Genomic DNA, 27,773 nt, shown 5'->3' with positions numbered 1-27,773 from the left:
ATGCCTCAGGGAGATCGCTTGAAGGCTGTGAAAGATTAAAAATAGAAAAATAAAAAAATCATTAACATGTCCCCCTCATGTGAAAATGTCACACGAGATGGGACATGTTAATGAAGTACACAAACATTTTAGTAAACTTTTTTTAATCCGATATCAAACCTCATCCCGCCAGTGGATGAAGTTTGTTAAAAAATCACTTACCCGCCTGCCCGTTGGGCCCATGTGCTGAGCCGAAGTTCATACAGGCTCCTCAAAATCCTCGTCAATTGGTGACTTAATGGCCTTTAATTAATGGCGGGCACGCATCGTGCTGCATAGCGCACCCGCCGACCTAAATATCGCGATGCCATGTGCTGACGTTGGGACGCTCGCGCAACATTTTAAGTGGGCTCTGCCACCCACGACAGCCAGAAAATTCAGCCCACAAGACTGTGCAAGGTACCCAGGCAGCTCCCAAGACACCTACATCCTCAGACACTCCCAGGTGCCGAGGGTCTTCAGTGCTCCAGCCCGGCTTGATGGATGGCTGCTGGATAACAAGGGCTATTCCCTCAGAAGGTGGCTCATGATGCTTCTTGCCATCCAAGAACAGAAGCTGAGCAGCGGTACAATAGGAGCCACGCCTCCACAAGGGCTGTGGTAGAGAGAGCCATCGGTCTTCTCAAGATGAGCTTCCGATGCCTGGACCACTCCGGGGGCGCACTCCAGTACTCCCCAGATCGTGTCTCAGTGATAGTGGCTGCATACTGTGCTCTCCACAATCTTGCGCTGCAAAGAGGGGACGCAGTGGATGATGAAGACGTCAACGCAGTGGCTGCGGCTGCACACATTGAGTCCAGCAGTGAGTTGACGATGAGCACGCACAGGGAAATGCTGAGGGGGTAGACGCTGACCTGGGTATACAGCAGGAAGGCAGGGACATCCAGGAGGCTTTAATCCAATGAACCTTCAGCTAGTGCACCACAGATGGGCCTCCAGGTCAAGCCAGGGCTGCAGGCTCCATACTTGATACCTGAGTGCAAAATCTGCCAGGTTAGGAACAGTAACTAAGGGCCTTGTTAATAAAGCTGAATGTCCCAATGTCCCACAAAGCACTCGTAACATTTTTGGAAACCATACACATGCAGAAGAAAAGAGGCACCCTCAGCCATGGTGACATGTCTGATATTAATATCACAGGCAAAGAAACTTAAGCAAAAAAAAAGACAAAAGTGTTCCAATTCAAAGCAAAGCATCTCGGGTGCCGAACATTCACACAAAGGTGCTAGGCGTGTTCCCCAACGCCCCGGCCCCCGACCGCACGCACGCACACACGCACACACCCCTTGGCCACATGCTGCCTACATCACATTAGGCACCACACAAGGAGGCGCAAGTAAGTCAAGTGCAGAGGGCAGGAGATGGTTTGTTGTCACACCACCTTGAAGCTCCCCTCCTAGCATCTCATCACCATGACTAGGACATGTCCTGCAGTTCAAGCACAGGGCCTGGTGCAGCTCCTCCAGGTTGCCCCCAAAACAGTAATGTGGGACTCAATGTACCACATGCTGCGGGTGCAAAACCCATCTCTTCACCCTCCCTCTCAGGGTGACCTTGGCATGGGCAATATCTGTTGGCCCACCCAGCAAAGGACACATGCCATCAATGATTCAATGCAGTCACTAACTCAGACTTGGTGGTGATGGTTGGTGGGCGGGGGGGGGGCGGCAGCAGCAGTGGGTAAAGCCGACCTGCTGGGTTAAGTGACCAATGCCAACATTGTCCTCACCTTTCTAGAGCAAATCATTGAAGCACTTGCGGCACTGGATCCAGGCTCGCCGCACCACGTCGCGGGAGCTCACCACCTCCTCCCATGCATGTTTCATCATGTGGGGGGGCCTCCTCCTTCCATCCTGGGGGACCAGCACCTCCCGCCGTACTGCCACCTCCTCGTGGAGGGCAGCAAGACAGTCACTGGAAAAACGAGGGGCACGCTGGCCCCCTGCCACACCCTCTGACCTGGCCTGCCCCGATGGACTACCCTCCAGACTTGCATCACCACCTGCAGAGCCCTTCGCCCAGGCACCAGGCCTTCCTTTATACAAGCCACCGGGTCGCCATTGGACCCGGCGAGCTGAGCACGCCAGCCCATTCCCGCTATGCATGGAGTGGTGAAGTACGGGTGCAAAATGGCGGCACAGACCCGATCACCAGCGGCAATTGGGTTCACGCCCACCCGCTCCCACTCTGCCTCATCACCAGCCAGAAAATTCTGCCCAGATAGGAAAAATAAGAGTAGGTGAGCATATTAGCAGTAGTGATCACAACATAGTAAGTTTCAAGGTTAGGACTGAATGACATAAATAGAACAAGGCCTAGTAGATTAGAAAGGAGCAAACTATGAGGAAATGAGGGTGGAGCCGAAGAAAGCAAACAAGGAGCATAACTTGAAAAACAGTGGAAAATCTTAATAAGGGTAATCAAGAGAAATGCATTTCACCAAAAGCCAAAAACAAGAAACAACAATTTGTATTTTTATGGTGCCTTTTGCAAAATAAAAAAATCCCAAGGTATTACAGAATCACAGAAGTATTATAAAACAAGATATGCCATAAAGAGATGTTAGGACAGATAATCAAAAGTTTGGTCAAAAAGGCATGGTTTTAAGGAATATCTAACAGGAGAAATAAAAGGTAGAGAGGCAGAGAGGTTTAGGGAGTGAACTCCAGAGTTTGGGGCCTAGGCAGTGGAAGGCACAGCCACAACTGGTGGAGTGATTAAATGCGAGGATGCTCAAGAGACCAGTATTGGAGGAACACATGTCTCAGCGGGTTATAAGGGCTAGCGAAAATTACAGAGATAGAGAGGAGCCAGGTTATGGAGGGATATGAAAATAAGGATAAAAATTTTAAAACTGAAGTGTTGTTTAACCTGGAGCCAGTAATGGTCAGTGAGCACAGGGGTGATGGGTGAATGGGACTTGGTGCAATTTAGAACACGGGCAGCAGAGTTTTAGGTGAGCTCAGCTTTATGGCCAATAAGGTGCCCATCAGAATTGTCATGTCCAGTTTGGTAACATAAGTTGAATTTCAGTGGCAGATGTGCCAAGGCAGGCAAAAGACGATATTTCGGTGGTTGAAATAGGTGGTCTTAGAGAGTGTGGAAATGTGGTTGGATGCTCATCTCGGTGTCAAATATGACACCAAAGTTGCAAACTTCCTGGTTCAGACACAGACACTGACCAGTGAGAGGAACAGAGTTGGTGGCAAGGGAACAGAGCTAATTGTGAGGTACCATGAATGAATGAAGAGCTAAAGGGAAAACTGAATCAAAAAAAGACATACAATAAATAGTTTGATACTGAAAGAGACAAAAGGAAGGCAAAGTAAAATTACAATATCAAATCATCAAGGAACATAAAAAGAAATAAGTGCTCTACAGGCACATGGGCGGAATTTACTGGTTATGCCAGTGGGCCTGGCAATCCAACCTTGGCCACTTCCAGGAGCCCTGTTGGGATTAAATCTCACTTAGTCAGCCCACTGGCTACTGTCAGGGCTTCCGGCTCCACCAGGGGTAATTTTCTGGAGTCGGTAATTTTCTGGTGTCGGGAGGATGATATCCTGCCTCCGAGAGCTGCCGGCCAATCAGAGGCTTTTGGGCATGAAGGCCATCCTTGACCCTTCCCACCTGGATTTAACTGGGGGAGTTGGGGTCTCCATGCCACACCTTCCTGCCCTATTATGCCACCCTCACATCTTCCAGCCCACTCCTGGAGTGGGGCTTTAAATTCCAGCCACAGGGTTAGATTTTAACTCATTCAAAATGTACCCACTTCCAGAGTTAAAATTTGGCTCATAAGTAACAAAATGAAAATTGAAGTAAGGATAGGGTCACTAAAGGATGAGCAAGATACACCTGCAGGTAATGACATAGAAATGGCAGAAGTATTGAATAACTGCTTTGCCTCAGTGTTTACTAAAGAAGATAACAATATCAACACTCCTCTAGAGGATGAGCTTAAAGACAATAGAATAGATAGGATAGGATAGAAAGAAAAAAAATAACTGACAAGTTAGCAAAATTTAAAGAGACTAAGGCCCCAGGTCTGGATGGTATGCATTTACACATACTCAAGAAACTAAGAAGATACATTTCATAAAAGAAAGTATAGTGCCAGAGGATGGGCAGACAGCTGATGCTGTTCCTATGTATGAAAAGGGATATTAGGACAAAACCCAGGAATTACAGACCGATCAGGTTAGCATTGGCAATAGGAAAGATAAAAAGAAGTGACAGAGGAAAGAAAAAAAAAAATTAAAAATCAGCTTGGATTCAAAAGATTGTGTCATGCTTCACCAACCAATAAAATTCTTTGAGGAGGTAATGGAAAGTGTAGATAAAGGTAATGTATTAGATGACATATACTTGGATTTTCAAAAGGCCTTTTATAAAGGTATCCTGTGGAATGCTCATGGTAAATGTTAGTGCATGTGGAGTTAGCAGAAAAACAGTGGAGTGGATAGCAAATTGGCTAAAACATGAACAGTAAAGTAGAAATTCAGGATAAAGGGTAGTTATTCAGATTGGAGGTAAAAAGCAGTGCTCCACAAAGATCAGTGCTATAGCTACTGTTATTTATAAATTGCATTCATGATTTGGACTTGGGAATAAGTAATTCCAAAATCAAAATTTGCATATTTGGGGAGTATAGCGAGTGCAACATAATAGAAGAAGTAATTATGAAACTTGCAAACTGGGAAGCTAAGTGGCAAATCAAAGTAACATTAATAAAAGTGAGGATTTTTGGTCCCAGATTGGGAGCGCAGAGTCAGGTAATTTCCCAGCTCACCAAACACAACCAGGGAGAAAGTGTCCCAGAACATCAGATTTTCGTTCTGGGATGGTGGGGTTCCCTGGGAATCGGGCTGGGCAACACTGGAACAAGTGAGGAGGATGCTGGGTGTGGAGGTGACCTGGGCAGAAGGCTTGGTGCTCCGGCACTGTATCAAAGTTTTAAACAGCCCTCCAGCCCTCACCCCCTCAACACAGTCCCCATGCCTCATCCATGCCAACCCATGCCAACCACCCATGGCCCTTCATACCCTCCATGCCAACATATGCCCCTCTGCCCACCTCCATGATCCTTTATAGCCCCTATGCTAGCTTAGTGCCAACTCATGCCAATGCATGTCCCCCCAACTACTACCCTTTGCTCTTATATCTATCATGCCAATTCACCCAGTTTCCATCATGGGCATACCTCATGCTGAGACTAAACAAAATAGTTCCAAGTGTCTACTGCAGACTTTATTTTTTTAAAAACACATTCACAAAAACCCATTTACTATATTTATATTTCTTCAATTACATTATCCCTTATAACAGCAAACATTCCATTCAATTGCATAATCCCAAAAAAAGAAGCTTTGGAATCCATCCCACTTCAAAGAGTCCATAACCACTTGGAGCTGTCAATCAGACTGTGAAATGGCAGGCACCCTACTATGATAATGGACAGTTGCGAACTCAGTCATGTAAAACAAATCCAGTAATGGTTTCATTAACGCTTGTGTCAACACACAGAGTGAAATAGTAAGCAATCATTTTTTCAAACTCTCCAGGCAGTTTTAGTTCAAAGAGTTAAAAGGCAGGAGTTTTAAATACCTTGACAGCTCTCTGACAGTTCATTTTGACACTTTTGGATAGTCATTTTTGAGCTTTAATGAACTTATGCAATTTTTACACACATTCATGCTTTCTTTGAGCAATCCCAAAGGGCACCTGACCTCTCACAAAGGACACCTGATATACCCTCAAAGGTTTCCCAGGGGTACCAAAGGGGTACCCTTACCTCTCCAAATGGGTACCATGGCTATCCAAATGAATCCACAGATTCAGTTCAGACCTGCTCCTACTATGTGTAATCTGTGCATGTTTAGTTTCAGAGACCTCTCACACCAAAATCACACATCAGTGGAGGCAGTTGCTGATTTCTATGGGCGGCTGCCTTTGCGAAATGTGCATGTGTGAATCCTGCCCATTCCTAATCCCGCAAAAATGGTAGGTGCTGTGTTTTGGGGCTGGACTTCTGGATTCTGCCATTTTTGCAATGATGAAGAAGCTCTCCCTCATTGCAAAAATCCAGGCCATAGGGTCTCGGAGTCCACTGACGTGGTGTTTTGGAGTAAGCCTTGAATAATAGGTGTGAATTCCACAAAGGCGTGCTGCCTCAGCACGTCCATTCAACGGGGAGAGCCTCACTCATTATGATTAAATCTGAAACTTGCCAGAAGCTTGTTGAAGTTGCAAAGGTAATCTGACCCCGCCTCGGCAGCCATCTTAATAGTTCATCAGTGTCCAATTTAAAATAAATATAGGCAGCTCCAGAAGCTTCTATACGAGCACAGTACATGTTTAAAATTATGAATATGACATGCCTTTTACTGGGTGTGACAACGGCATCAGCCCACCATCATCTTCTCAGGGAGACTAAAGATGGGAAATATACATGGCCTTGCCAACAATGTCCACATGCTAAGGAAAAAAAAAACTTAAAAGGTTCTTTTACCAGAATTCTTCAACTCAGATGAAATGCAATACATGGCCTTTAAGCGGGTTAAGATTTCTGGCTCATTCTTCTAACATATATCTAAATGGATGAATCACCTCACTTTAAGCAATCATTTGGAATATTTATTCTCAGTTCGTGTTGCTTCCAGAAGCAAAGCTTGAATCAAATTAGACTTCTAATACACAAGGGCTGCCCGATTTCATGCAGACTCTTATAACCTTAGGGTGAAACAAATTCATTGCAGAAAATCATTAGTGGGGCACACTCTGGCAATAGTGTCAGAATTAACAATAATATGGCCTGATTAAATCAGACAAATCCATCAGAGTGATGGCTATGCCAGTCCCTGGTGTGATCAGAAACAGTTCTTCTGGTGAAGTGGATAATATAGATAAACTACAACTGGTATGCTATGATGTCCTGGACAGCATTATAATTAATGGTTCTGAATCTTTCTTGTGCTAGGAAACTCATCAATGAGTTGAAGGAACAATCAATATAAACAGAGGCAAGCCATCTGTGGTCAAAGCTGGCACACAGACCAACATAAACAGGGTTTGTATACTTCTCATCTCCCCTGCACAAAAAGAAAAAAAAATTCAAGTTACTCACTTTTACATTTGTTGCACTAATTGGCACATCTACAAATTCCTACAAAAAGGCTTTTTATGAACTGTGATGCGACAAATCCTAGCTCCCTACAAATTTAACCCAATGCCTTTGATGAGGCACAATTTGCACCCAACAAAGGCCTTGGGCATTTACCCTAATTATTCAGCTTCTCTAATTCTTTTTTCTCCACGTATCAATGTTCTGTAAAGTATTAGAAATTTATTGTCATTAGTTATTATTTGGAAGAATACTGAAAAATTAATGAGTGGAATGAAGAGAGCTTTCTCTGCTGTTAAGATCTGGTGGAACAGGCTTGTCCAACATACAGCCCATGGGCCACAATCCAGCCAGCGAAGCCTCTATCTGGCCCACTGACTGACTGCTCAAAATGTAGGTAGGTTCTGTCAAGAAGATATAGGGTTGCATCTTCCGGTTAGCGAGTGGGGCCAGGGGCAGGGACTGCTTACTGATGCATAAAATGATGTGGGATGATGTCTGGCGTGCGTCCCAACGTCACCCCGCGTCATTTAGATTTTGAGTTCGGCAGGTGCACAGCCAACTCGGCTGTGTGCCCATCAAACCGTCAATGGCCACTTAAGGCCTATAAAAAAGAAATTAAACCAATTAATGGACCTGCCCATCGAACCTTAAGGTTGACGGGCAGGTGAAGAACCCTGGCGGCCTTCAGAAAAAACATGAAACCTCGTCCATGGGTGAGATGAGATTTCATAAGGAATTTAGAATGTGCATAAAATGTTTAATTAAAAGAAATTGACATGTCCCAGTTCATGTGACAGTGTCACATGAGGGGACATGTCAGGAAAAGTTTTTGGTACCCTTTAAAAAAATCTTATAACTTCCAACGATCTCCCTGAGGCAGCACTTTGCCTCAGAGAGATCTGTGCGCTCTTTCATGCGCATGCGCATGCGCCCGCTCCCTCACACACCACCCAACGGGGGGAAAATCCTGCCCATAGTAATTCTCACAACGTTATTGGAATTTATTGTAAAATAGAATAATAATGGGGTGTGTCCATGTGTGTGTGTGTGTGTGTGTGTGTGTGTGTGTGTGTGTGTGTGCGCATCAGAGTTAATCGAATTAGAGGCAGCTAGTGTGGATGCTTTGATCTAAGGAGAGGGGTTAGGTTTGAAATGTTAATTGGGTAAATATGGGAAGTTTAGAAACAGTGTGTTTATTTTTCCTAAAGATAACTGATAAAACTTAGTGCTCTGAGAGATTTTTATTATCAGGAAGATAAAGTCCAAAGACATGGTGAAATAATGGGTATTTGCACTCAAAGAGAAAGGTGTGTACAAAGAAGGAGCAAAGAAGACTGTGTGTAAGAGAAAGTATTGTTAAAATCTTACAAGTATGAAAAGCTTTCAGCATCCATGTCTCAAACTGCTGTCTTCAAAGGACTGAAGTGAAGAAAACTCACTTGGAAAGCCACTTGTTCAGGGTATCATGTTTCTTTTCCTGGGTCTTATAAAATCTGTGTGTCTTACTGTTGCCTTAGCAAAAGTGTAACCGGGAGTTAGATTGATTAGGGGAATTAGAAGTTATCACAGTAGTAATTTGTAGATCTATGTATGTATTTAAAGTAATTTCTTCTATTCATAAATATTTAATCTAATTTTGCAAAAACCTATAAAGACTTGGTGGTCTTATTACTACTGAATTCAGGGCACACATCTTAAAATTTATACAAATCGCAAAACAGTTATTTCAAGTTTCCCTTTGGAGTTTGGGCAACTCAGCATTTATCATCGGTTGTGCCATAACGTAGTAATGCAGGATCTGAAAGTAGCTGCTCCTCCAATCATAGGCCGTTTCTCTCCCACATTTGCTGATGCAGCAAATGCGAGAGAGAAACGGTCTCTGATTGGAGCAGCAGTGAGCAGTGTGAAGGTGAGTGGCTTTTCTTGTTTTCACAGCGTGCATTCTCTCTGCCAACAATGGTGCTCTCTCTTGCCCTCCCGTGCAGGCACTGGCCCCCTAAGGGAGCAGAGCAGTCAAGGTGGCAGAGTGGGCCATAGATGCCACAAGGAAGGGCAATGGCAGCAACAGCGCCTGCCCGACCACCTGCCCAGGGCTGTTGGAAAAGCCGACAGAGTGGAGTGAGGAAGCTCCCTTAGCAGTATCACAGCCTTTCGGTGGTAAAATCTCCAAAATCTCCTGTGCCTGGGTGGGGAGTGAATGTGTCAATGAGTGAGTGAGTGAGCCTGCGTGAGTGAGTAGATAAGCCTGTGTGAGTGAGTGAATGAGTGAGTAAGTGAGTACGAGAACCCAGAAACCAGGAACAAGCCGAGCGCACAAATACACACCATTCCCCTCCTCCTTCCCCAAAAACTCATCCACAAAGCAGGCCAAGAGAGGAGGAAAACAAAGGCTGAAAAGCAACCCACTTCCAACCCCCACTTTCATATGAATTCCATCGAGGCCAGCATGGAGTGTGCCACCAGAGATGGACACAAGGTCATTGTTAGTTAATCCCAACTCTTTAGCTCAGTCCTAATAGCCGCCCTTCTCTAGTGACCAGGACTTGGGCCTAGTCTGTCACACTAGCTCTGCTTCTTCAGCAAAAAGGCAAAAAAAAAAGGTTCTATTGGTTAGCTCTGCTGCTTGGCACTTTTTAAATGATCATTTTTAAAAAAGTAATTCCTTAAAATGATCAATTTATTGCTTCGACATTGAATTTTTTAAAAAAAAATCATTCTTAACTTTATGCCAAACCTTAACTTTCCAAAATTTACTCATCGGCCCATCGAGTGAGAAAAGGATTGAAATGTGGCCCCTCACACAAAAAGGTTGGACAGCCCCGCTATGGAGCAAGTACAGAATGAGTCTGAGCAGTCAAAAGGAAGCAGTGTAAGCCCAGAAACCCTAGCACCTATCCTCTTGCATTACAACAGTAATGTACATCAAAAATGCATCACTGGGGCATCCTGAGGTTATGAAAGTGCAAGTTCTTTCTTTCAGAATGGGCAAAATGTGACTTGACTGACACAGCTGTCTGGGCAATTCTTTTACAATACCATCCAATTACTCATTATTTTCCAACTGATCTGAAGATGGCTGCTTAAATGAGTTTGCCTCATGATTGCATTGCACTGGTATGGTTTTACTTTTTTTTTACTCTGTGGTTGAGCGATTTATTTCAGAAAACTTAATGTCTATGACAGACTTTACTAGGGAACTTGCCACACACTGCAAACTCTAGAAACAACTGTACTCATTTCTATCAGCCACCGGGAAAGATCCACAAGAGGATGTACTGCCTTGAAACCAGGGTCTGAATTTTCCATTCGTCGGGCGTGTGTGATCAGCGGGCTCGGAAGCAGATGGGAAATGGGCCTCCGGCAACGATCAGTGCCCGCCCGCGATTTCACACTGGCTGGCCAATTAATTGCCAGCCAGCACGAAACGTGTGCCGAAATGCTCAGGACTGCCAGGGTGGAGGCAGGGAGAGGGCATGGTCTGACCTAACAGGGTGCGGGTGAGCACTGCTAGCGAGCTCCCTGAAAGCTGGCAGCTAGCCCGAGAAGCTGGCAACCTCCACAGAATAAAGGAAACAACAAAAACACTGCAAAATATGTCCACACAGCACAATCAAGCACCTGAAAGCACACCTCATGAAAAAACAGCCGCCAGATCTCTCTCTTTTTATTTTATTTCCCCATGGAGGTTTCATCCCATCCTGGATCGCAGTTTGAACAAAAATGTTAATGCTGCCTGGGAGAATGGTCCATCCGCCAACTGTAAATATGGACAGGCCACGTAAAATCGCTGTTAATTGCATCATGAATGGGCTTAATTGCCCGTTTAATTGTCAGCGGGCGCACTTCTGACTGCCAGACACGCCCGAGCAAAATATCGCACGATGACATGGGAACCCTCGCCCAACATCATCTCGTGCTACATCACGTCCATTCAGGTCGGCCCCACGCCTGCCCTCAGGATGTAAAATTCTGGCCCAGATGTCAGCATCAGCCAACATTGCGAATGAATCTCCTGGAATGAGGTACCAGGAGCCTTGGGAGAAAGAGAGAAAGGAAAACAGATTTGCATTTACATAGCGCCTTTCATGACCTCAAGAGATCTCAAAGCAACTTTTGAAACAGCAGTCACTGTTGTAATGTAAGAAATGCAGCAATTTATGCATATCAAGCTCCCACAAATAGTCATGTGATAACAACTAAAGAATATGCGGACAGCAAAACATGTTCCAAAACACTCAATTGAGAATGACGATTTTGAAAGATTGCAAATCCTATTGAAAAATAAAACATTTGATATCTAGTTATGCATTAAACATGAAAAAGTTTATATAATAACATGACTGAAAGAATTGCTGCCAACTCCTCCAACAACACAGCAGTTCCATTAACTCTGCAGCAGCAAGGATAGTCAAAAGAGTGAAAGTTGAATGACGATGCGGTTAAATAGGGTTGGTGGCATGGCGGGGGTCTCTGGTGTAGCCGAATGCATGATCAACTGCGAATGGTTTGAAAAACACATTAACAGGACCAGTCAGGTCAAAACAAACAGGTCAATATGCCAAATCAGTGTAAGAAACCGACTGGCATTGTGATATGCCTACTCTGTATGCTTCAGGGCACACATGGGATCCCCACGATACTGTCCTTCAAAATATGGCAATTGATGGGGATCACACTTGAAGTCATTGAAAGCAAACCACCTATTTTTCTATCACTTGGTTTCCACGGCACTATACAAATAGTTTTGCAGCCACTATCCAATGCTATATGTCAGTTTTTGACTATCGAATTGATCTGTTCTGTCTGTGTTGTTGCTTATGATTGCTTGGCCCCCAGGAATCCAATCCAATTCTGGAGCTTTTATTCACCCCTCCAGTGTCCTGATTGGCCCAAGGGAATGATGTAGCTTGCAGATAGAAGACTCAGCAAATTACAGCAAGTGGATGGAAATGGAGCCAAGGTAGCTGCGGATGCCGATAGGCTTATAAGAGATGTTGGTTTCCAGTAGGTGCTGGCAATGATTTTTCTGTTTACCATTTACAGCACCAATCATTTGTTAACGTTTCGGGTCTGTGACCCCTCATCAGAACTAGGAAGAGTTAGAAACATAATAGGTTTTAAGTAAAGGACAAAAGAGAACTGTGATAGGGTGGAAGACAAGATAAATTAAATGATAAAAAGAGTTGAGTGGATTAGGGCCAAAGGGAAAGGTAATGGGACATGGAAAGAAACAAAGGAACTGTGAGGAGAATAGTGATGGACTTCAAGAGGACAGAGACAGGCTGGTGGAATAGGGGAACACATGGCAAATGAATTTTAATGTAGAGAAGTGTAAAGTGATAGATTTTGATAGGAAGAAGAGGAAAGGCAATATAAAATAAAAGATAGTGTCTTGAAGAGGTGCGAATGGCAGAAAGATGAACATCAGCCGACCCAAATCAAAGAAAGAGAAAAACAAGACAGTAAAATCAACCTACAAATAAAACAAAACATGAGGAAAGAGGTTACGGTCTGAAACATTGAACTCAACGTTGAGTCCAGAAGACTGTAAATACCTAACTGAATGACAAGGTACTGTTCCTCAAGCTGGCACTGAGCTCCATTGTAAACTTCCGGAGGGCATAACAATTCCTCCAGGAAATCAGCTGCGTGAACCTTCTCTGAACTGCTTCTACTGCAAGTATTTCCCTCCTGAAGTAAAGAGACCAAAACTGTACGCAATAATCAGATGCGGTCTCACTGAGGCACTGTACAGCTTTGGCAACACTTCCCTACTTTTATACTCCATTTCAATTGCAGTAAACATTAACATTCCGTTTGCCTTCCCAATCACTTGTACCTGCAGGCTAGCTTTTTTTTTATTTGTTCATGGGATGTGGGTGTCATTGGCTAGGCCAGCATTTATTGCCCATCTCTAATTGCCCTTGTTCAGAGGGCATTTAAGAGTCAACCACATTGCTGTGGATCTGGAGTCACATGTAGGCCAGACCAAGTAAGCACGGCAGATTTCCTTCCCAAAAGGACATTAGTGAACCAGATGGGTTCTTACAACAATCGACAATGGTTTTGTGGTCATCAGACTTTTAATTCAAATTTCACCATCTGCCGCAGTGGACCTCGAACCTGGGTCACCAGAGCATTACCCTGGGTCTCTGGAATTCTAGTCCAGTGACAATACCACTATCCCACCACCACCCCAGTACATGTACAGTACATGTGATTCACGTACCTGGTCACCGAGATCCCTCTGCGCCACAGATTTTTGCAGTCTCTCTCCATTTAATAATATTTTTCTATTCTTCCTGCCAAAGTGGACAAACTCACATTTCCCCACTGCTTTTTTTGATCTAAATTAATACCTTGACTTGAATGTGCAGGGCATAATTTCAAATTGTACAAATGATACAAAACTTGGATACATTATGAACTCTGAGGAGAATACTGATGGACTTCAAGAGGACATAGATATGCAGGTGGAATGGGGGACATGTGGCAGATAAAATTTAATGCAGAGAAGTGTGAGAAGAATTCTGGTAGGAAGAATGAGGAAAGGCAATATAAAAGAAGGGACGCAATGCCAAAGGAGGTGCAGAAAGATCTGGGGGTATATGTTCACAAATCATTGAAGGTGGCAAGGCAGGGTGAGAAAGCAGTTAGCAAGACATATAGGATCTTGGGCTTCCTAAGTAGAGGCATAATGTACAAGAGCAAGGAACTTAAGGTGAACATTTATAAAACACTGGTTCAGCCTCAACTGGAGCATTGTGTCCAATTCTGGGCATTTAAGCAAGAATGAGAAGAAGGTGCAGGAAAGATTTTTGAGAATGGTTCCAGGGATCAGACACATGGATAGATTGCCTTAGAGAGGCTGAGAGGAGATCTGATAGAGGCATTCAAAATTATGCAGTTTCTGAATAGAGCAGATAGTGAGGAATTGTTCCCACTGGTGGCAGGATCGAGTACCAGAGGACACCAATTTAAGATGGCTGGCAAAAGAATCAGAGGCAACATTAGGAAAAACTTTTTAAGCAGCAAGTGGTTTGGATTTGGAACGCACTCTCCAATACTCGTGGCAGTAAATTCAATTGTGGCTTTTAAAAGGGAATTGGATAATAATCTGAAGAGAAAAAAATTGCAGGGCTACAGGGAAAAAGGTAAGAAAAGCTAAGTTGCTCTTGCAGACAGCCAGCACAGACACAAGCTGAATGGCCTCCTTCTGTGCTGTAGCCATTCTATGATTCTTACACTAACTGTTTGCAGCAATATGTTCCACAGCTCAGCTATTTGTGAGGAACTGAGTAAAATGCCAGTATTTCAAACGACATGGCCAGATGGAAGCTCAGCTCAGAAGAGACACCGAAAAAGGTCTTTCAAGCTATGTGTTTATCAGCTTCTGAACAGCAGCAACACCACAAAGTCTATTACTAAATGAGTACTGTATAAATTATGCTTACCTAAGCATTAAATTCTGACCATTAAAAATACTTAACAATTACAGATATTGATGCAAAGGTAACTTTGTAGGTATTCTTTCAGTTCCTTCAAAAATCATTTAACTTTAAAGCACATAGAAGATTTACAGTACCTTTTTGTACTAGTGGGAGCTATTCATTATTTTATATTAGCTAATGGCACCATAGCAACAAATAGCTTTTCTGTAATAAATATGTTCCTCCAACTTCTACAATCAAATCAGTGTAAAATGGATCTAACATGCTTTTAGAATATTAGAAAATGAATCATAAAAATGAGATTAAAACACACATAAACAAAAGTTTATGCTTTTGTAAATACTTACGGTAGAGAAGCAAAAAGAAAACAGCAAATCGAGGCAAGTCCTAGAACTGCACTCCAGAATTCCCAAAGATTCTGTACACATTCTTCCATCACAGAGGATAACCAGGTTTCATTTCCACATAATAGACCATTCTTTCCCACAGTGACATTGGATTCCTGGTGGTTCCTCAGAAACTGGAATAAAACTCTCATGATATAAACACAGGGAAACTGGAGATAGGTGACTATAGTATCCTGGACCTGCAACTGGCTGCAGGAATTCGTCTCTTTATAGTTAGCCACTGAGATATTATTAGCTGAACAGATCCTGGTGCAGTTTCAACATGAGTCACTCTGGGGGGAAAAAAAAATCTTCGCATTAGTTCAATCTAAAATTTGATTTGACTGGAATGTTTTTCATGAAAAATCACCATAGGGGCCAAATCACCAAGGGGCCAAATGTCTGATTCCTGTTCCAAAAAAAACGTAGAAAAGGGATGTTTTTCCTCACAGATGATATTAGTAAGAATGTACAAAGAGCCTGTTTAATATATCTTTAGAATTACATAGAAAACGATAACACAAAAACAGGCTATTTGACACAAACAGTCAGTGTTTATGTTTATTTTTCACTCTCGAGTATGCTTAAACCCATGCGCCTGCCCTGGTCTCATACCTCTTCCCTTCCAGCACCTATCCAGCCCGTTATTAAATGCTGACGTGGGCCTGGATTTTTGTGGAGTTGGAATGACTCCATGCCTAATTGAAAAGGAGCCAGGGCCCCGAATCCGGAAGTCCTGCCACCACATCTGGCACAAATCATTTTTTCCCTGGGGGACAGAGGAACAGGGACGAGATGGATTTCACACCCGCGCTTTTCGCAGAAGCGACAGCACATTTAAAAAAGTGCAGCTGACTGCAAGCAGGAGCAATTTTCGTCGCTGGCATTGCCAGAGTCGGACCTGTATGACTTAGGGCTTTTTGCAAAAGTTGTAAAGCTAGCGCAAGGTCTTTGGAGAGTGCAAAAACTTTAAAGGGGTGCCACAGAAAGTCAACCATTCCAAAGACAGGCGCGCAGCTGATACCCAAGAAAATTGGAGGATGGGGCCTGTAGCCTTGGAAGGGCTTACCTCTTCAGCCCTCCTGACGCGGACATCCAGAAGGAAGAAAGGAGAGTGTGTCAGTTAAGAATGTGTGCACACATTGTACCAAACAAACTGAAGTGGGGCTGCTAACAGCGCATTCAGGCCAGCAGGTGAGCAGCTGCAACGTGACATCAGAGGGCAGGTACAAGGAGTTGGAAGCAGCACAGCATGCACCAGACAGGAGGAAGAGGAGGAGGATTACCAGAAGCTTTCACCCTGAGGTAAGGGTACACAGATTCTAAAACTCATTTCTGAATATGACAGAAAACCAGTGCCCAAGAAGGCTGAGATCATTCTGAGGAATGGTAACAAAGATATGTGCCATGGTGCAACAAGATCTGGCACCACAGTCTGCAGATGCCCTGCCAATGGCACTTAAAGTCACAGTGGCTCTAAATGTTTATGCAGCCAGCTTGTTCCAGGGGTCTGCTGCAAACCGCTGCGGTATCTCACAGTCAGCCGCCCACACTGTATCAAGGCAGTCACTGATGCTCTCTTTGCTTGGGTGGGGGAACACATTAACTTTCCAACGGATGTGGTGGTGCAGAAGCAGAGGGTGAGGGGCTTTGCGGAAATAACAGATTTCCCTCAAGCAATGGGAGCCATCTACTGCATCAACGTCTCCATAAGGGCAACAAATAATCAACTGGAGACCTTCATTAACAGGAAATCCTTCCACTCCCTGAATGTGCAGGTGGTGTGTGACCACACCAGGTATTCCTGCATGTATGTGCACGTTATCCTAGAAGCTGCCATAATTCTTTCATTCTGAAGAAGCCATAGCAGCCTTAGCTTTATCAGACCCCAACATACATCCGTGATTAGCTTCTGGGAGACAAGGGTACCCCTTAAGGAAGTGGCTGATGACCCCCTTTAGGTCGCCACACACACAGCCCAAAAGGCAGTGCAACAGCCATGTGCTGACCCACAGAACAATTGAGAAGGCTATTGGCATCTTGAAGACGTGCTCTATGTGCCTTGACCAGTCTGGGGGATCATTACAGTATTCTCTGCAAGGTCTTCAGAATAGCCATCATTTGCTACACGTTCCACAATATGGCGCAGCAGAGGGGCCTACAACTAGAGGGGACAGAAGCCGGCCTTATGGTTATGACATCTGAGGCAGATGGCAATCAGGAAGATGAGAAGCAGGAGGTGGAGGCCCAATCCAGGTTAAAAGGACATGAGATGGAGGAGGAAGAGGAGAGGGTGGCAATGGCAGACCAGCTGTGGGATCAGAATCTCCTGCGACTGGGCTGTATAAAATGTGATGAAAGAACCCCAAAACCCCCACTGACACAAGTACTGTGAATGAAAGCCCAGCCTCAAAATAAAACACATGGAGGCAGGCTACATTGTGGGGCGGGGGTTAATCTCAGACATTCCAACATCACAACAGAACTGATACTATTAAAAGAACTGGAATTTAAGACATCACAGCAGTGAATACAAGATAACCACCATCATGTAATCTAATTAAGAAATGAAGGAGGCCATTGTTACAACCAAAATGCTCCAGACAACACTCCATTCACTCCTGTCACAGAAGGAGAGAAACCTTTCCCATAAAGGTCAGCTTTGGAGCAAGGGATACTTCACCCTTGGTGGGATTCCATGTTTTCAGTTGTGGAAACAACATCAGCACTGAGTACAAAAACAGAATTACCTGGAAAAACTCAGCAGGTCTGGCAGCATCGGCGGAGAAGAAAAGAGTTGACGTTTCGAGTCCTCATGACCCTTCAACAGACCCTGCTGAGTTTTTCCAGGTAATTCTGTTTTTGTTTTGGATTTCCAGCATCCGCAATTTTTTGTTTTTAACAGCATGAGTAGGTCTGTCTGAAACAGACTTGAAGGATCAAAGAAGTTGCTAAGCATTAACCATCCAGCAGGATGGCCTCAGAAAATCTGTTCATGATATTTCCATAAGGATCATCATAAAAAGGACAAGAACAAAGGGTTTGGCACTGCAGCCAGAAGAAGGGTCGAGTTTGGTCACCTTGACTCAGGCCTACAGTTAACACCAGACAGACCAGCCATGCTCGGGATTGTGATTTTCAGCCAAATCGTAGTGATATTGGTCTGAGGGTTTTGTGAAGGTTTGGGGTGAAAACTATTTATTTTGCCGGTACCTTGTAACTTGTTTAAGCCATATCTTGGTGATATTGGTCTGAGGGCTTTTTCCCTTAAGGTTTCAGGACAGGAAGTGGCATTTTTGTAAGTTTTAACCGAGTCATAGTGACTTTGTGTCGGGTACTGGAATGGGTTGTTTTAAATTTTGGGTTTTGTACTGTGGGATTGTGGGTGATTCAATAAAGCAATTGTGAACTATCAGAAGAAACTTGTTCGCTGGTCATTCTGTTCAAGCCATACACTTGGGAATATGGTGTCACGAACTTGTGTGGGGAGGGTCTCTGAAGAAAAAAGGGAACCTCTACACAGCTGAGGAGCAGGCTCACGTAAGCATAGATGATTCTTTACAGGAGGGAATCGCCAGAAGTCTCTTAATACAGAGCAGATTTTCCTTGGCTCTTGATAAGTCACCAAGTACAAGCCAGTCCCTGGTGCGCATAATTAACCTTTAACATGGAAGTCACAGTTCCTCGGGGAAATGCCCATCCCCAACAAAAGAGAAAACCAACAACAAATAACTAAAGTCAGTGCCATTACATGGCTGAAACCATGTCCATCAAAACCTTTGGCCACAACAGTGTACAAATACACCTTGAGAAGGCCTTCACAACTGGCACCATGCAGATATATGCTAGTGCCATCATAGAACTGGAGAAAACACCTTGTGCCAAGTCAAACCATATCTATTATGCCAAGAGTGCCAGTAGGAAGAATGACGATACACCCATGACCTTCAGATATGCTCGTATGTGCCAACAGTACTACAGCTAATACACATAACACAGCATGTTGCCACACGTGTGTTCGCCACCTCTTCAACTAGCTTATACAGTATCTATCCATCACCAACATCTAGTTTCAGGAGCGTGCAACATGTACAACATGCAACACTGCTAAACACTTCAGCTCCCTGCGAATCCACAGCCGCTACCACCTAGAAGATGAAGGCTTCAAACGTGGGGAAACCTTACAAGTTTCCCTGGAGGATACATGGCATCCTGACCTGTGGAAATCTATTTGTGTCACTGTAACAATCATGTGCAGGTGACTGCCTCTGAATTAGCACTCATGGTTGAAGCACACCTCAAATTGGATTTGATCATTGAGTCTGATCATTGATTTTAAGGGAGGATCAATCATTGATGGACAAGAAATGCTGCAAGGAGCAACTCAATCTACAATCCTTGGACTACTACCTTATTTAAAAGTTTGAAGAAGAAAACAGCCTTCCACTGCAGGACATGCATGGCCACACCATTAATCCTGATGGTCTCGATGAAAGATGGACTTCAGCATGCAGTCTTCAGTGCCAATGATAAGAACCTCATTCATTCTATAAACATTCTCATTGGAGGATATTAGCGTACAAAACAGACCACACTATTTTAGACAATAGTGATGTGTATTTATAATGTTTATAACTGTGATGTTAACAAAGTGATGTGAAGTGAAACCATGGTGAACTCTGTTCAAGACGACATGGATCCCTGTGCTCACAAATGCTCCTACACTGTGCCCATGTTGCCTTGGAGGAGGTGGAGGCAGCCTGCTCAACTCTCATTTTATATGGCATGGTGGCTGGCCTCGCCATGCAGGGACCCGTAGGGGATCTACCTCAGACTATAGCCTCGATATTTCTGCAGGGGCAGCCATTTTCACTGGGACAAGTAGAGTAGAAGGAGGCTCTGGTAGAGTGGATGGGGAGTTAAAAGATGATGAGGGTGCTGAGATACTCTCAGAACCTTCCCCTCCTCACTAACCTCCACAACCCTAGGTTGACCTTCAGTTCAGTTCAATGGGGCTGGCTGCTGGGGTGCAGCAGTCGTCCATTCCAGCAACCACTGTGCCACCAAGGCGAATGTCCTGTTAAGGGAATGCAGTTCTTCATGTATTCTAGGGATGTCAATGCTCTTACTTTGAGCAGACTTTTCCAGCGTGCTAAATGAGCCCTGTACCCTTTGCAGGGAGTTACGCTGCCCTTGCATCCACTGAGGGACGTAGCATGTGTCTAATGAGATTGGCCATTCTCACATGGCCAGAGCTCATTTGGTTGAGCCCCCGAGACATTGAGGAGCTCATCACAGTGATGGACTCCTCCACTCACAGTGCGTGAGCTCGCATTGCCTCAGGGATGTGCTGGTATCTGAGTTGGTAAAGAGGGGCATAGTCAGATGTGACGCTGCCTCCTTGGACAGTTCTTCCTCCTCCAGATGCCTGAGGGATGAGGTAGTCCGGTGGGGATGAACGAGTGGGTCTGGGACCTGTGTGAAACACAAAAGGAGGTAATGAGATGTACTCCTTTACATTGTGAGAGCACGCTCTGATACATGCCATTGCCTTTAGCCAGAATTGTGGTGCTCTTATCATGAAGCCCAACAACTGCACTCCCTCTCATACCAATGTGCCCTTGTGCTCAGTGAACTAACAGGATCACCTCCACCATTACCACCATGTTCCAAAACGCCTCTACCACCACCTTTAGCACTTGCTGCAGGTGATTCTCCATCCCTGAGAATAAGTTGGGCAGGCGCCCTAGCTACCTCCATGGCAGTCTCCCCAACATTTCCTATTGCCCATAGCCTTGCAGATGCACCCATAGTCAAGACTATCTTTCTGGCTTTTGGGCCCTCTTGTCCAGCAAATACAACAAACAGAGAGATGATGTTTTAACCCTATTACAGAGTGCCACCAGGGGCCAAGTTCTTGAATATGGCAGCGCATCACACTCAACATTCACATTTCTATCCATTACAGTGTATGCTTACAGGAGCGGTTTGGACAAACAAGCCTTCATGATATAGGAGAGGTATGTGCCAGGTCTCACCATTTATGTAGCTTTCAGATGTGAACTATCACTTGGACCTGTGTGCTTCTGATGAACAATTCACCTTGCCGGAGCGCAGCAGGTTCTGGAATCTCTTCCTGCACTGTATCCAAGGTTTGCCATGGTTCCCTGTTGTGGTCATGCAGAGGCTTCTGCCACGCCCTCTTGTTGACTGTGGGCAAGTTCTGTCAGTCATTCAGGTACAATGTGCGCTGGCATCGCTGTACCTTCTCAGCCAGGAACTCGAGGTCCTGGTCACTGAAGTGGAGCACCGCCCTACCCAATACTTCCCCACTTGGCCTTCTTTGTGACATTCTGGCTCAACAATGGGCTGCATAATTGAAAGCTGGCCTGGCATCTGTTCCTGTCTTCCTGTCGCTCCAAGATAGCAAGCTGTGCTCCTGAACACAAACTACCCCACTGGCCTGCTCCTGCTGAGTCACACCGGTCTGCCATGACAGTTTGCAGCTGTGGACCAAGGCTCAGTTGCATGGCCTCAGAGATGGGTGGAAAGGGGGTAGGTGGAAGGGCAAACATTCTGCATGTGGTGTCTAGCAGTCATTCCCTGAGGCATTATGGTAATGTGAGTTAATGCAGTTGATGGTGCTAAGAAACTGTCATCTCCATGGGCTACAACATGAAGCTTTTCCAGCCCTAACTTTGTGGAGTGTGCTCCTTCATAGGTAAGTAGGCAGCAGCAATGTCTATATTTTCCTATGGAAGGCCCATGATAGGCCATCTCCTCCAGTGTCAGCAACCAGTTGCACAACTACTACAGTTTATTGCTCATTTGAATCTTGATCGAAGTCTTCACTTCCTTCCTCATAGCAGGAGCCCCTTACAGGTTGGCCTTTTATACTGCACCAGAGTCACAGAACACGCCTCCATTTCACTAATGGTTCCAGGCTTGGCGGCCCAGTTCCATCCTGCCCCCCAACCCCTACAGCGAAAATCCAGTCATTCAGGGCAGTTTCTGCCAAGTCGGAAAATTTCCCAAATCTGCACACCTGCCTCAGGTGTGAAAATCCAGGCATGGTATCAGCTTCAATCGATAACTTTCTAACTACATCTCAGAATGTCTCAATGTTGCATGTAAAAATGTTTTTCCAATGTTCTTTTCTAAGTGTCATTTAATCTTATATCTACGTTTCCTCTAACAATAAGATTCTACCTAACAGTCCTGTCCCTTCATATTTTTAAATATCCATCCATTCACCCTGTAATATTCTCTGTTGCAACCAAAGCAGCACCAATTTTTCTTCCTTTTTTTCCTTCAAGCAAGGCAGCCTTAAGCCCTGCAAGTCAGAAAGGCCCAGACATTTCTTGCATGAACTGCATTAGGGCCTGGGCTGGAATGCTGGGCGAGGAATAGGACAAAAAAAATGTACACATGAAACAAATGTTTCCTGTTCCTGATTGCTATCAGGTGAATCCTGTTCAGAAATACCAGTATTGGGGCAGAACTAGGCTCAACTTTGCCTTGTGTTTAAGTTAATAGATGACAAATGACCACTGGTAGATGGATACAGCAACGGCCCTAATCAAAATCACATCCTCCGGTGACTGTGGTGTATTTTCCCACCTCCCTTCTATAGCCTTTAACATCTTCATCCAACATCTCCCCGCTATGGTACAACTCAGTGAGATTCCCTCACTTGGTTCCACTCCTACCTATCCACAGTATTTGCAACAACCCCCAATCTTCCCACTATTCCCTCCAGAATCCCTCAAGAGCGGTCATACCTGTTCCTCATCCACATGTTGCTGTTCTGCACAGGGTCAAGTTGCCATTCAAATTCAAAAAGGTCAAATTCCACACGTGCACTAATCATGTTCAGATCTACCACTCCAACAACAAAAGCAACAACTTATATTCATAGAGCGCTTTTAACGTAATAAAGCACTTCACTGGAGTGTTTAAAAGCAAAATTTGACACTGAGTCAAACAAGATAATATTAGGGCAGATGGCCAAAAGCTTGGTCAAAAAGGTGGGTTTAAAGATCTTTTTAAATGACGAAAGAGAGGTAGAGAGACAAAGTGGCTTAAGATTGGAATTCCAGAGTTTAGGGCCTAGGCAACTTAAGGCGCAGCCATCAACAGTGGAGTAATTAAAATCGGGAATGCTCAAGGACCAGAATTAGAAAAGCATGTATATCTCAGAGGGTGTGGGGCTGGAGGAGATTACAGAGAGAGAAAAGGCCATGAAAGGATTTGAAAACAAGGATTAGAATTTAAAAACTGAAATGTTGCTTAATCAAAAGACAATTTAGGTCAGCAAGCACAGGTGTAAAAGAGGAATAAGACTTGGTGCTAGATAAGACAGAGGCAGCAGCGTTTTGGATGACCTCAAGTTTAGAGGATAGAATATGGGAGACCAGCCAGGAGTGCTTTGAATAAACAAATCTAGAGGTAGTGCAGGCATGAATTAAGGTTTTGGCTGCAGGTGAATTGAGGCTGGGACTGAGTCAGGCGACGTTACGGAGCTGGAAATAGTCAGTCTTAGTGATGGCACAGATGTGTGATCAGAAGTTCATTTTAGGGTTAGATATGACATCAAAGTTGCAAACAAACAGCCTGGTTTGCTCTCAGACTGTTGCCAGGAAGAGGCATGGTTTCAGTAGCTAGGGAATGTAGAGACTGAAGGCAATGGCCTTCTCAATGTTTAATTGGAGAACATTACTGTTCATCCAGTAATGGGTGTCAGACAAGCAGTCTGAAAATTTAGCAGCAGTGCATGAGTCGTGAAAATGGTGGTGAGGTAGAGCTGGGTGTCATCAGCGCAAATGTGAAAACTAATGATCTATTTTTGGATGGTGGTGCTGAGGGGCAGCGTGTAGATGAGAAATAGGAAGGGGAAAATGATAGATCCTTGTGGGAGACCTGAGGTAATGGTCCAGGAGCATGAAGAGAAGCCACTGCACTTGGATTTCTGGCTACAATTAATAGATAAGAACAGAGCCAACTTGGTAATGACCTCATTTTATGAATAATCATAAAATAAAGTGAATTAAAATATTATCTTCACCAGCTGTTCAATTGTGCACAATATTTACTTTGTCTTCTGTAGCATACAAAGGAACTCTCTATTTACATTTATTTTATTTTTATATAAGAACACTGCAAGCAAAAACAAATTTAAAGGCACTTACTTAAAATATCACTAATCGGGATTCTTTTTCAGGGACATTTATCAGGAAATGTAGCTGCTCCAGTTAAATATATTAAAGCTTTATTTATATAGTGTCACATCTAATGAAATATTACCACAAAGACAATAAAAAGATAGAATATGGGGACACATTTAATTTTAATTAAAAAATCACACCGTGTGCACCTGCTTATTTTATTGACTGCTATGAATATGGATTATTTGAACGATTTATAAATATTGGATAACATTTCTCCCTGTTTCCTCCTTAGAAGCATAGGAGGAATTATTTTTTCTACTTAGGTCATTGATTTGTGGCTAGAATGTAACAAAGGAGGTGGGCTGTACTTTGTACCTTTTGTAAAATATTTCTAGTGTGACTTCTGCCATCATTTCAAGGTAAAAGCCAGTGAGGCTAATCTTCCTCAGCCTATAATTACTGGGCTTTACAGCATAGAACGAGGAGTGGAGCCCCACAACACCAGGCCTCCGCCCATTTTGCACATGATGCATAATTCAAAGTTGGAAAGCTTAAACTGAAACAGGTGTTTGCAAATTATTTGACAGTAACAGAATTGCTGCTATAGCATCTTCAGAATCATTTTCTGGCCTACCTTCATTGGATTTAAGGCACACATCACTTGTTGCAATTACACATATAAATCAACAACCAGAGTTTGCTAACTGTTCTGTAGTAAAACTTTAAAAGGTCCAAAGAAAAACTCTTTTTTTCTCTGCTGGCACTTAGCTTCCCAAAAACCTTTGTCAATTCTTCTTCTTTGGTCTCCAGCACTATAAATTGTCTCAATGGGTTTTCCACAGGGAATCCCCTATCTAAGGGCCAACAAGGGAACGTTAGGCAAGTTAGGCTTCACGAGAGGTGTTTTGCATCCACCTCTGCAGACAGAGGAGAATATGCCTCGTTTTGGGCATATGGTGCAAAGGATCCAACTCTGAAGGTAAGTTGTAAAAGCAAGCCCAACGTCATGGACATGTGTGAAGGCTTCATAACAATTGTGCAGAATAGTTCTTCAAAAGTAACTCAATCACAGTATGTTACACTTTAACTGGTAGTGCACAAAAGAAAGCTTTTGGATGTAATAATCAGCCAGACAACCAACCAAACTGTCAACCAAAAGGTTGAACAGACTGGGCTTACTTCCACTGGAGTTTAGAAGATTTGATTGAAGTATACAAGATCCTGAATGGCCTTGACAAGGTGGATAGCAATTCTAAGGCTCTAGAAACAAAGTTGATACACACCAATAACAGCCATTACAAAACTGCTCAGTTGTAGCTTTAGCCTGCCACCACCTCCTTCCAGGCATGCTGCAGTGTTTATGGGGCAGTAGCACAATTCCTCTTTGCAACTACCATATAGAGCATTACCTCCACTTCAGTATTAAGCAGGTGCTGGGCTGCTCCATTACTTACCTGCAGAATCAGGTCTATATATTGGGTTTCCTTTCCCTTTACTTTTTCTCTTGCTTCTTAATCTTCTGCCTCTTCAGCTGTCTCAAAGGGTTACTAATTGTTGAGATAAAAAGAAAGGTTTGCATTAATATAGCATCTTCCATGACTGCAGGATGCCGCAAAGTGCTTTACAGTAGATCAAGTTTTTTTAAAAAAAGTGTTGTCATTGTTGTAATTTAGGAAAAGTGGCAGCCAATTAGCACACAGGAAGCTCCCATAAACAATAGTGTGATAATGACCAGATAATCTGTTTATGTGACATTGATTGAGCAATAAATATTGGCCAGAACACTGATGAAGAGCAGGGGAGTAATCCCCAAAGTGCTATGGGACCTTCTACATCTGAGGGGACAGACAGGGCTGCAGTTTAACAACTCATCTAAAAAGTAACACCACCAACAGTGCAGCTTTGGAGCGTCAGCCTTGATTTTTATTTCTGGAGTGGAACTTGAACCCACAACCTTCTGTCTCAGTTGATAGCTACAGCTGACACTTGCATACTTTTTGAGTCCTCTTAAAGATTTTCAGAATTGTTACTTTATACCATTTTCTTTTAATTACTCAGTATCTTTGAATTTCACCAGCACACAGAGTCATAGAATGGTTAGAACACAGGAAAAGGCCATTCAGCTCATCAAGTCCATGCCAGCTGTCAGCAACAACTCGCACTGTCCTTTTCCCTTTAGTAAATTCTCTTTTAAAGGCCTTAATTGAATCATCATTCGCCACATTTACCAGGCTGTGCACTGCAGATTCTAACCACTTGCTGCGTAAAAGGTTTTTCCCTCATATCACCTTTGCTTCTTCTGCCAATCACCTTAAATCTTCTGATACTCGATCCTTCAGCCAATGGAAACACTTTCTCCCTATCTCCTCTGCTCGTGTTTTTGAACACCTCTATCAAATCTCCTCTTCTTCAAGAAAAGCAGCCCCAGTAACTAAAGTTCCTCATCCCTGGAACCATTTTTGTGACTCTTTTCTGCACCCTCTCTAAAGCCTTCATATCCTTCCTAAAGTGTGGTGCCAAGAACTGGAGACATTACACCATTTGAGGTCGAACCAGTGTTTTTATATAGGTTTATCATGACTTCTTTGCTTTAGTACTCTGTGCACCTATTTATAAAATGATTTATAATTTTCTGCTCATGCCACTATTCTGCTCTCACACCTGCCCGGGTAAATAATTATGTAAGTGACTCAGGGAATGTGAATAACATTAGCACTTTATCATTCTGGCAAAATTAGCACTACTTGTTAATTTCTTAGAATTAATTGATGATTTCAAAGAAAACAAAAATATATTTTGATGGTCTTATTTGCAGTTAAGTTATTTATAGATACTGCCAGGTTTCAATGTAGTAAACACAATTTATCCTTTCAGATTTTTGAAAGATTCACAATTATATGCCATTCCTTCTAAAATAAATCAAGAAGAATTGACCAGAAAGCTGTTGATTTTTGCCCCTGGGGTTTTTAAGCTTTCTTCTGTAATCCGCTTAGTGCCAGTAAAGAAAAATCAGGACTACGTTGTTGGAGGTCAACATGCAACAGTAATTACTACATGCATACGGATTACTAGTGACTACACAATGAGGTCAATACCAGGTTTGCAGCGACTAGAGACAAAACAAGCCATATGAAACATGCTGATTTCTTCATATGTATTTTTTCTCCTCCATCTCTCCTGAAGACTCCTTTATTGGGGTACAGCCCCAAATGTGTGATCATCTTTCATTCTTTATGTGCGTGACAAGATAACAAGTGTACGCAGGCTTTTCAATTAGAACAAGCGTCCCTCAACGTTTGAACATTTTCCTTAGTAATTCGAGTCTGCTGGTTCACAACACATTGATTTAACTGACTGAGTCATCAGAGGAACTGGAATTGTTGAGTTCTGAAAGGTGCAGGATGTTTTCAATAATTTAGGAGGAAACTAATGGAAGGTAGAAAATATTCCTTAAGTGGCTTAGATCAGAGAAATTCATTTATCATTCCATGATTGTACAATGCTTTGAGATCCATGTTAACTTAAAAATAAAGCCTAAACAATAGGAAAGGGGATAAGAAGGTCCTAACTTTTGTTTTTTTCTCTATGGATCTCCCTCCATCAT

General features: G+C 43.5%; 1 protein-coding gene across 1 annotated transcript in view; it reads right to left on the bottom strand.

Moving 5' to 3' along the window:
- LOC121275303 (lysosomal amino acid transporter 1 homolog) overlaps positions 1 to 27,773 on the bottom strand; it is a 61,757-nt gene that overhangs the window by 21,406 nt on the left and 12,578 nt on the right. Inside the window, exons 2-3 of the mRNA XM_041182762.1 lie at positions 25,624 to 25,716; positions 14,964 to 15,295 (exon numbers count right to left, since the gene is read on the bottom strand). Coding sequence (XP_041038696.1) covers positions 14,964 to 15,154 — 191 coding nt within the window. The 5' untranslated portion in view covers positions 15,155 to 15,295; positions 25,624 to 25,716. The remainder of the gene's footprint in view (positions 1 to 14,963; positions 15,296 to 25,623; positions 25,717 to 27,773) is intronic.

The sequence above is a fragment of the Carcharodon carcharias genome, chromosome 2, assembly GCF_017639515.1.
Source record: "Carcharodon carcharias isolate sCarCar2 chromosome 2, sCarCar2.pri, whole genome shotgun sequence".
NCBI classification, from domain to species: Eukaryota; Metazoa; Chordata; class Chondrichthyes; order Lamniformes; family Lamnidae; genus Carcharodon; species Carcharodon carcharias.
This window is presented reverse-complemented; position numbering and strand designations above follow the sequence as displayed.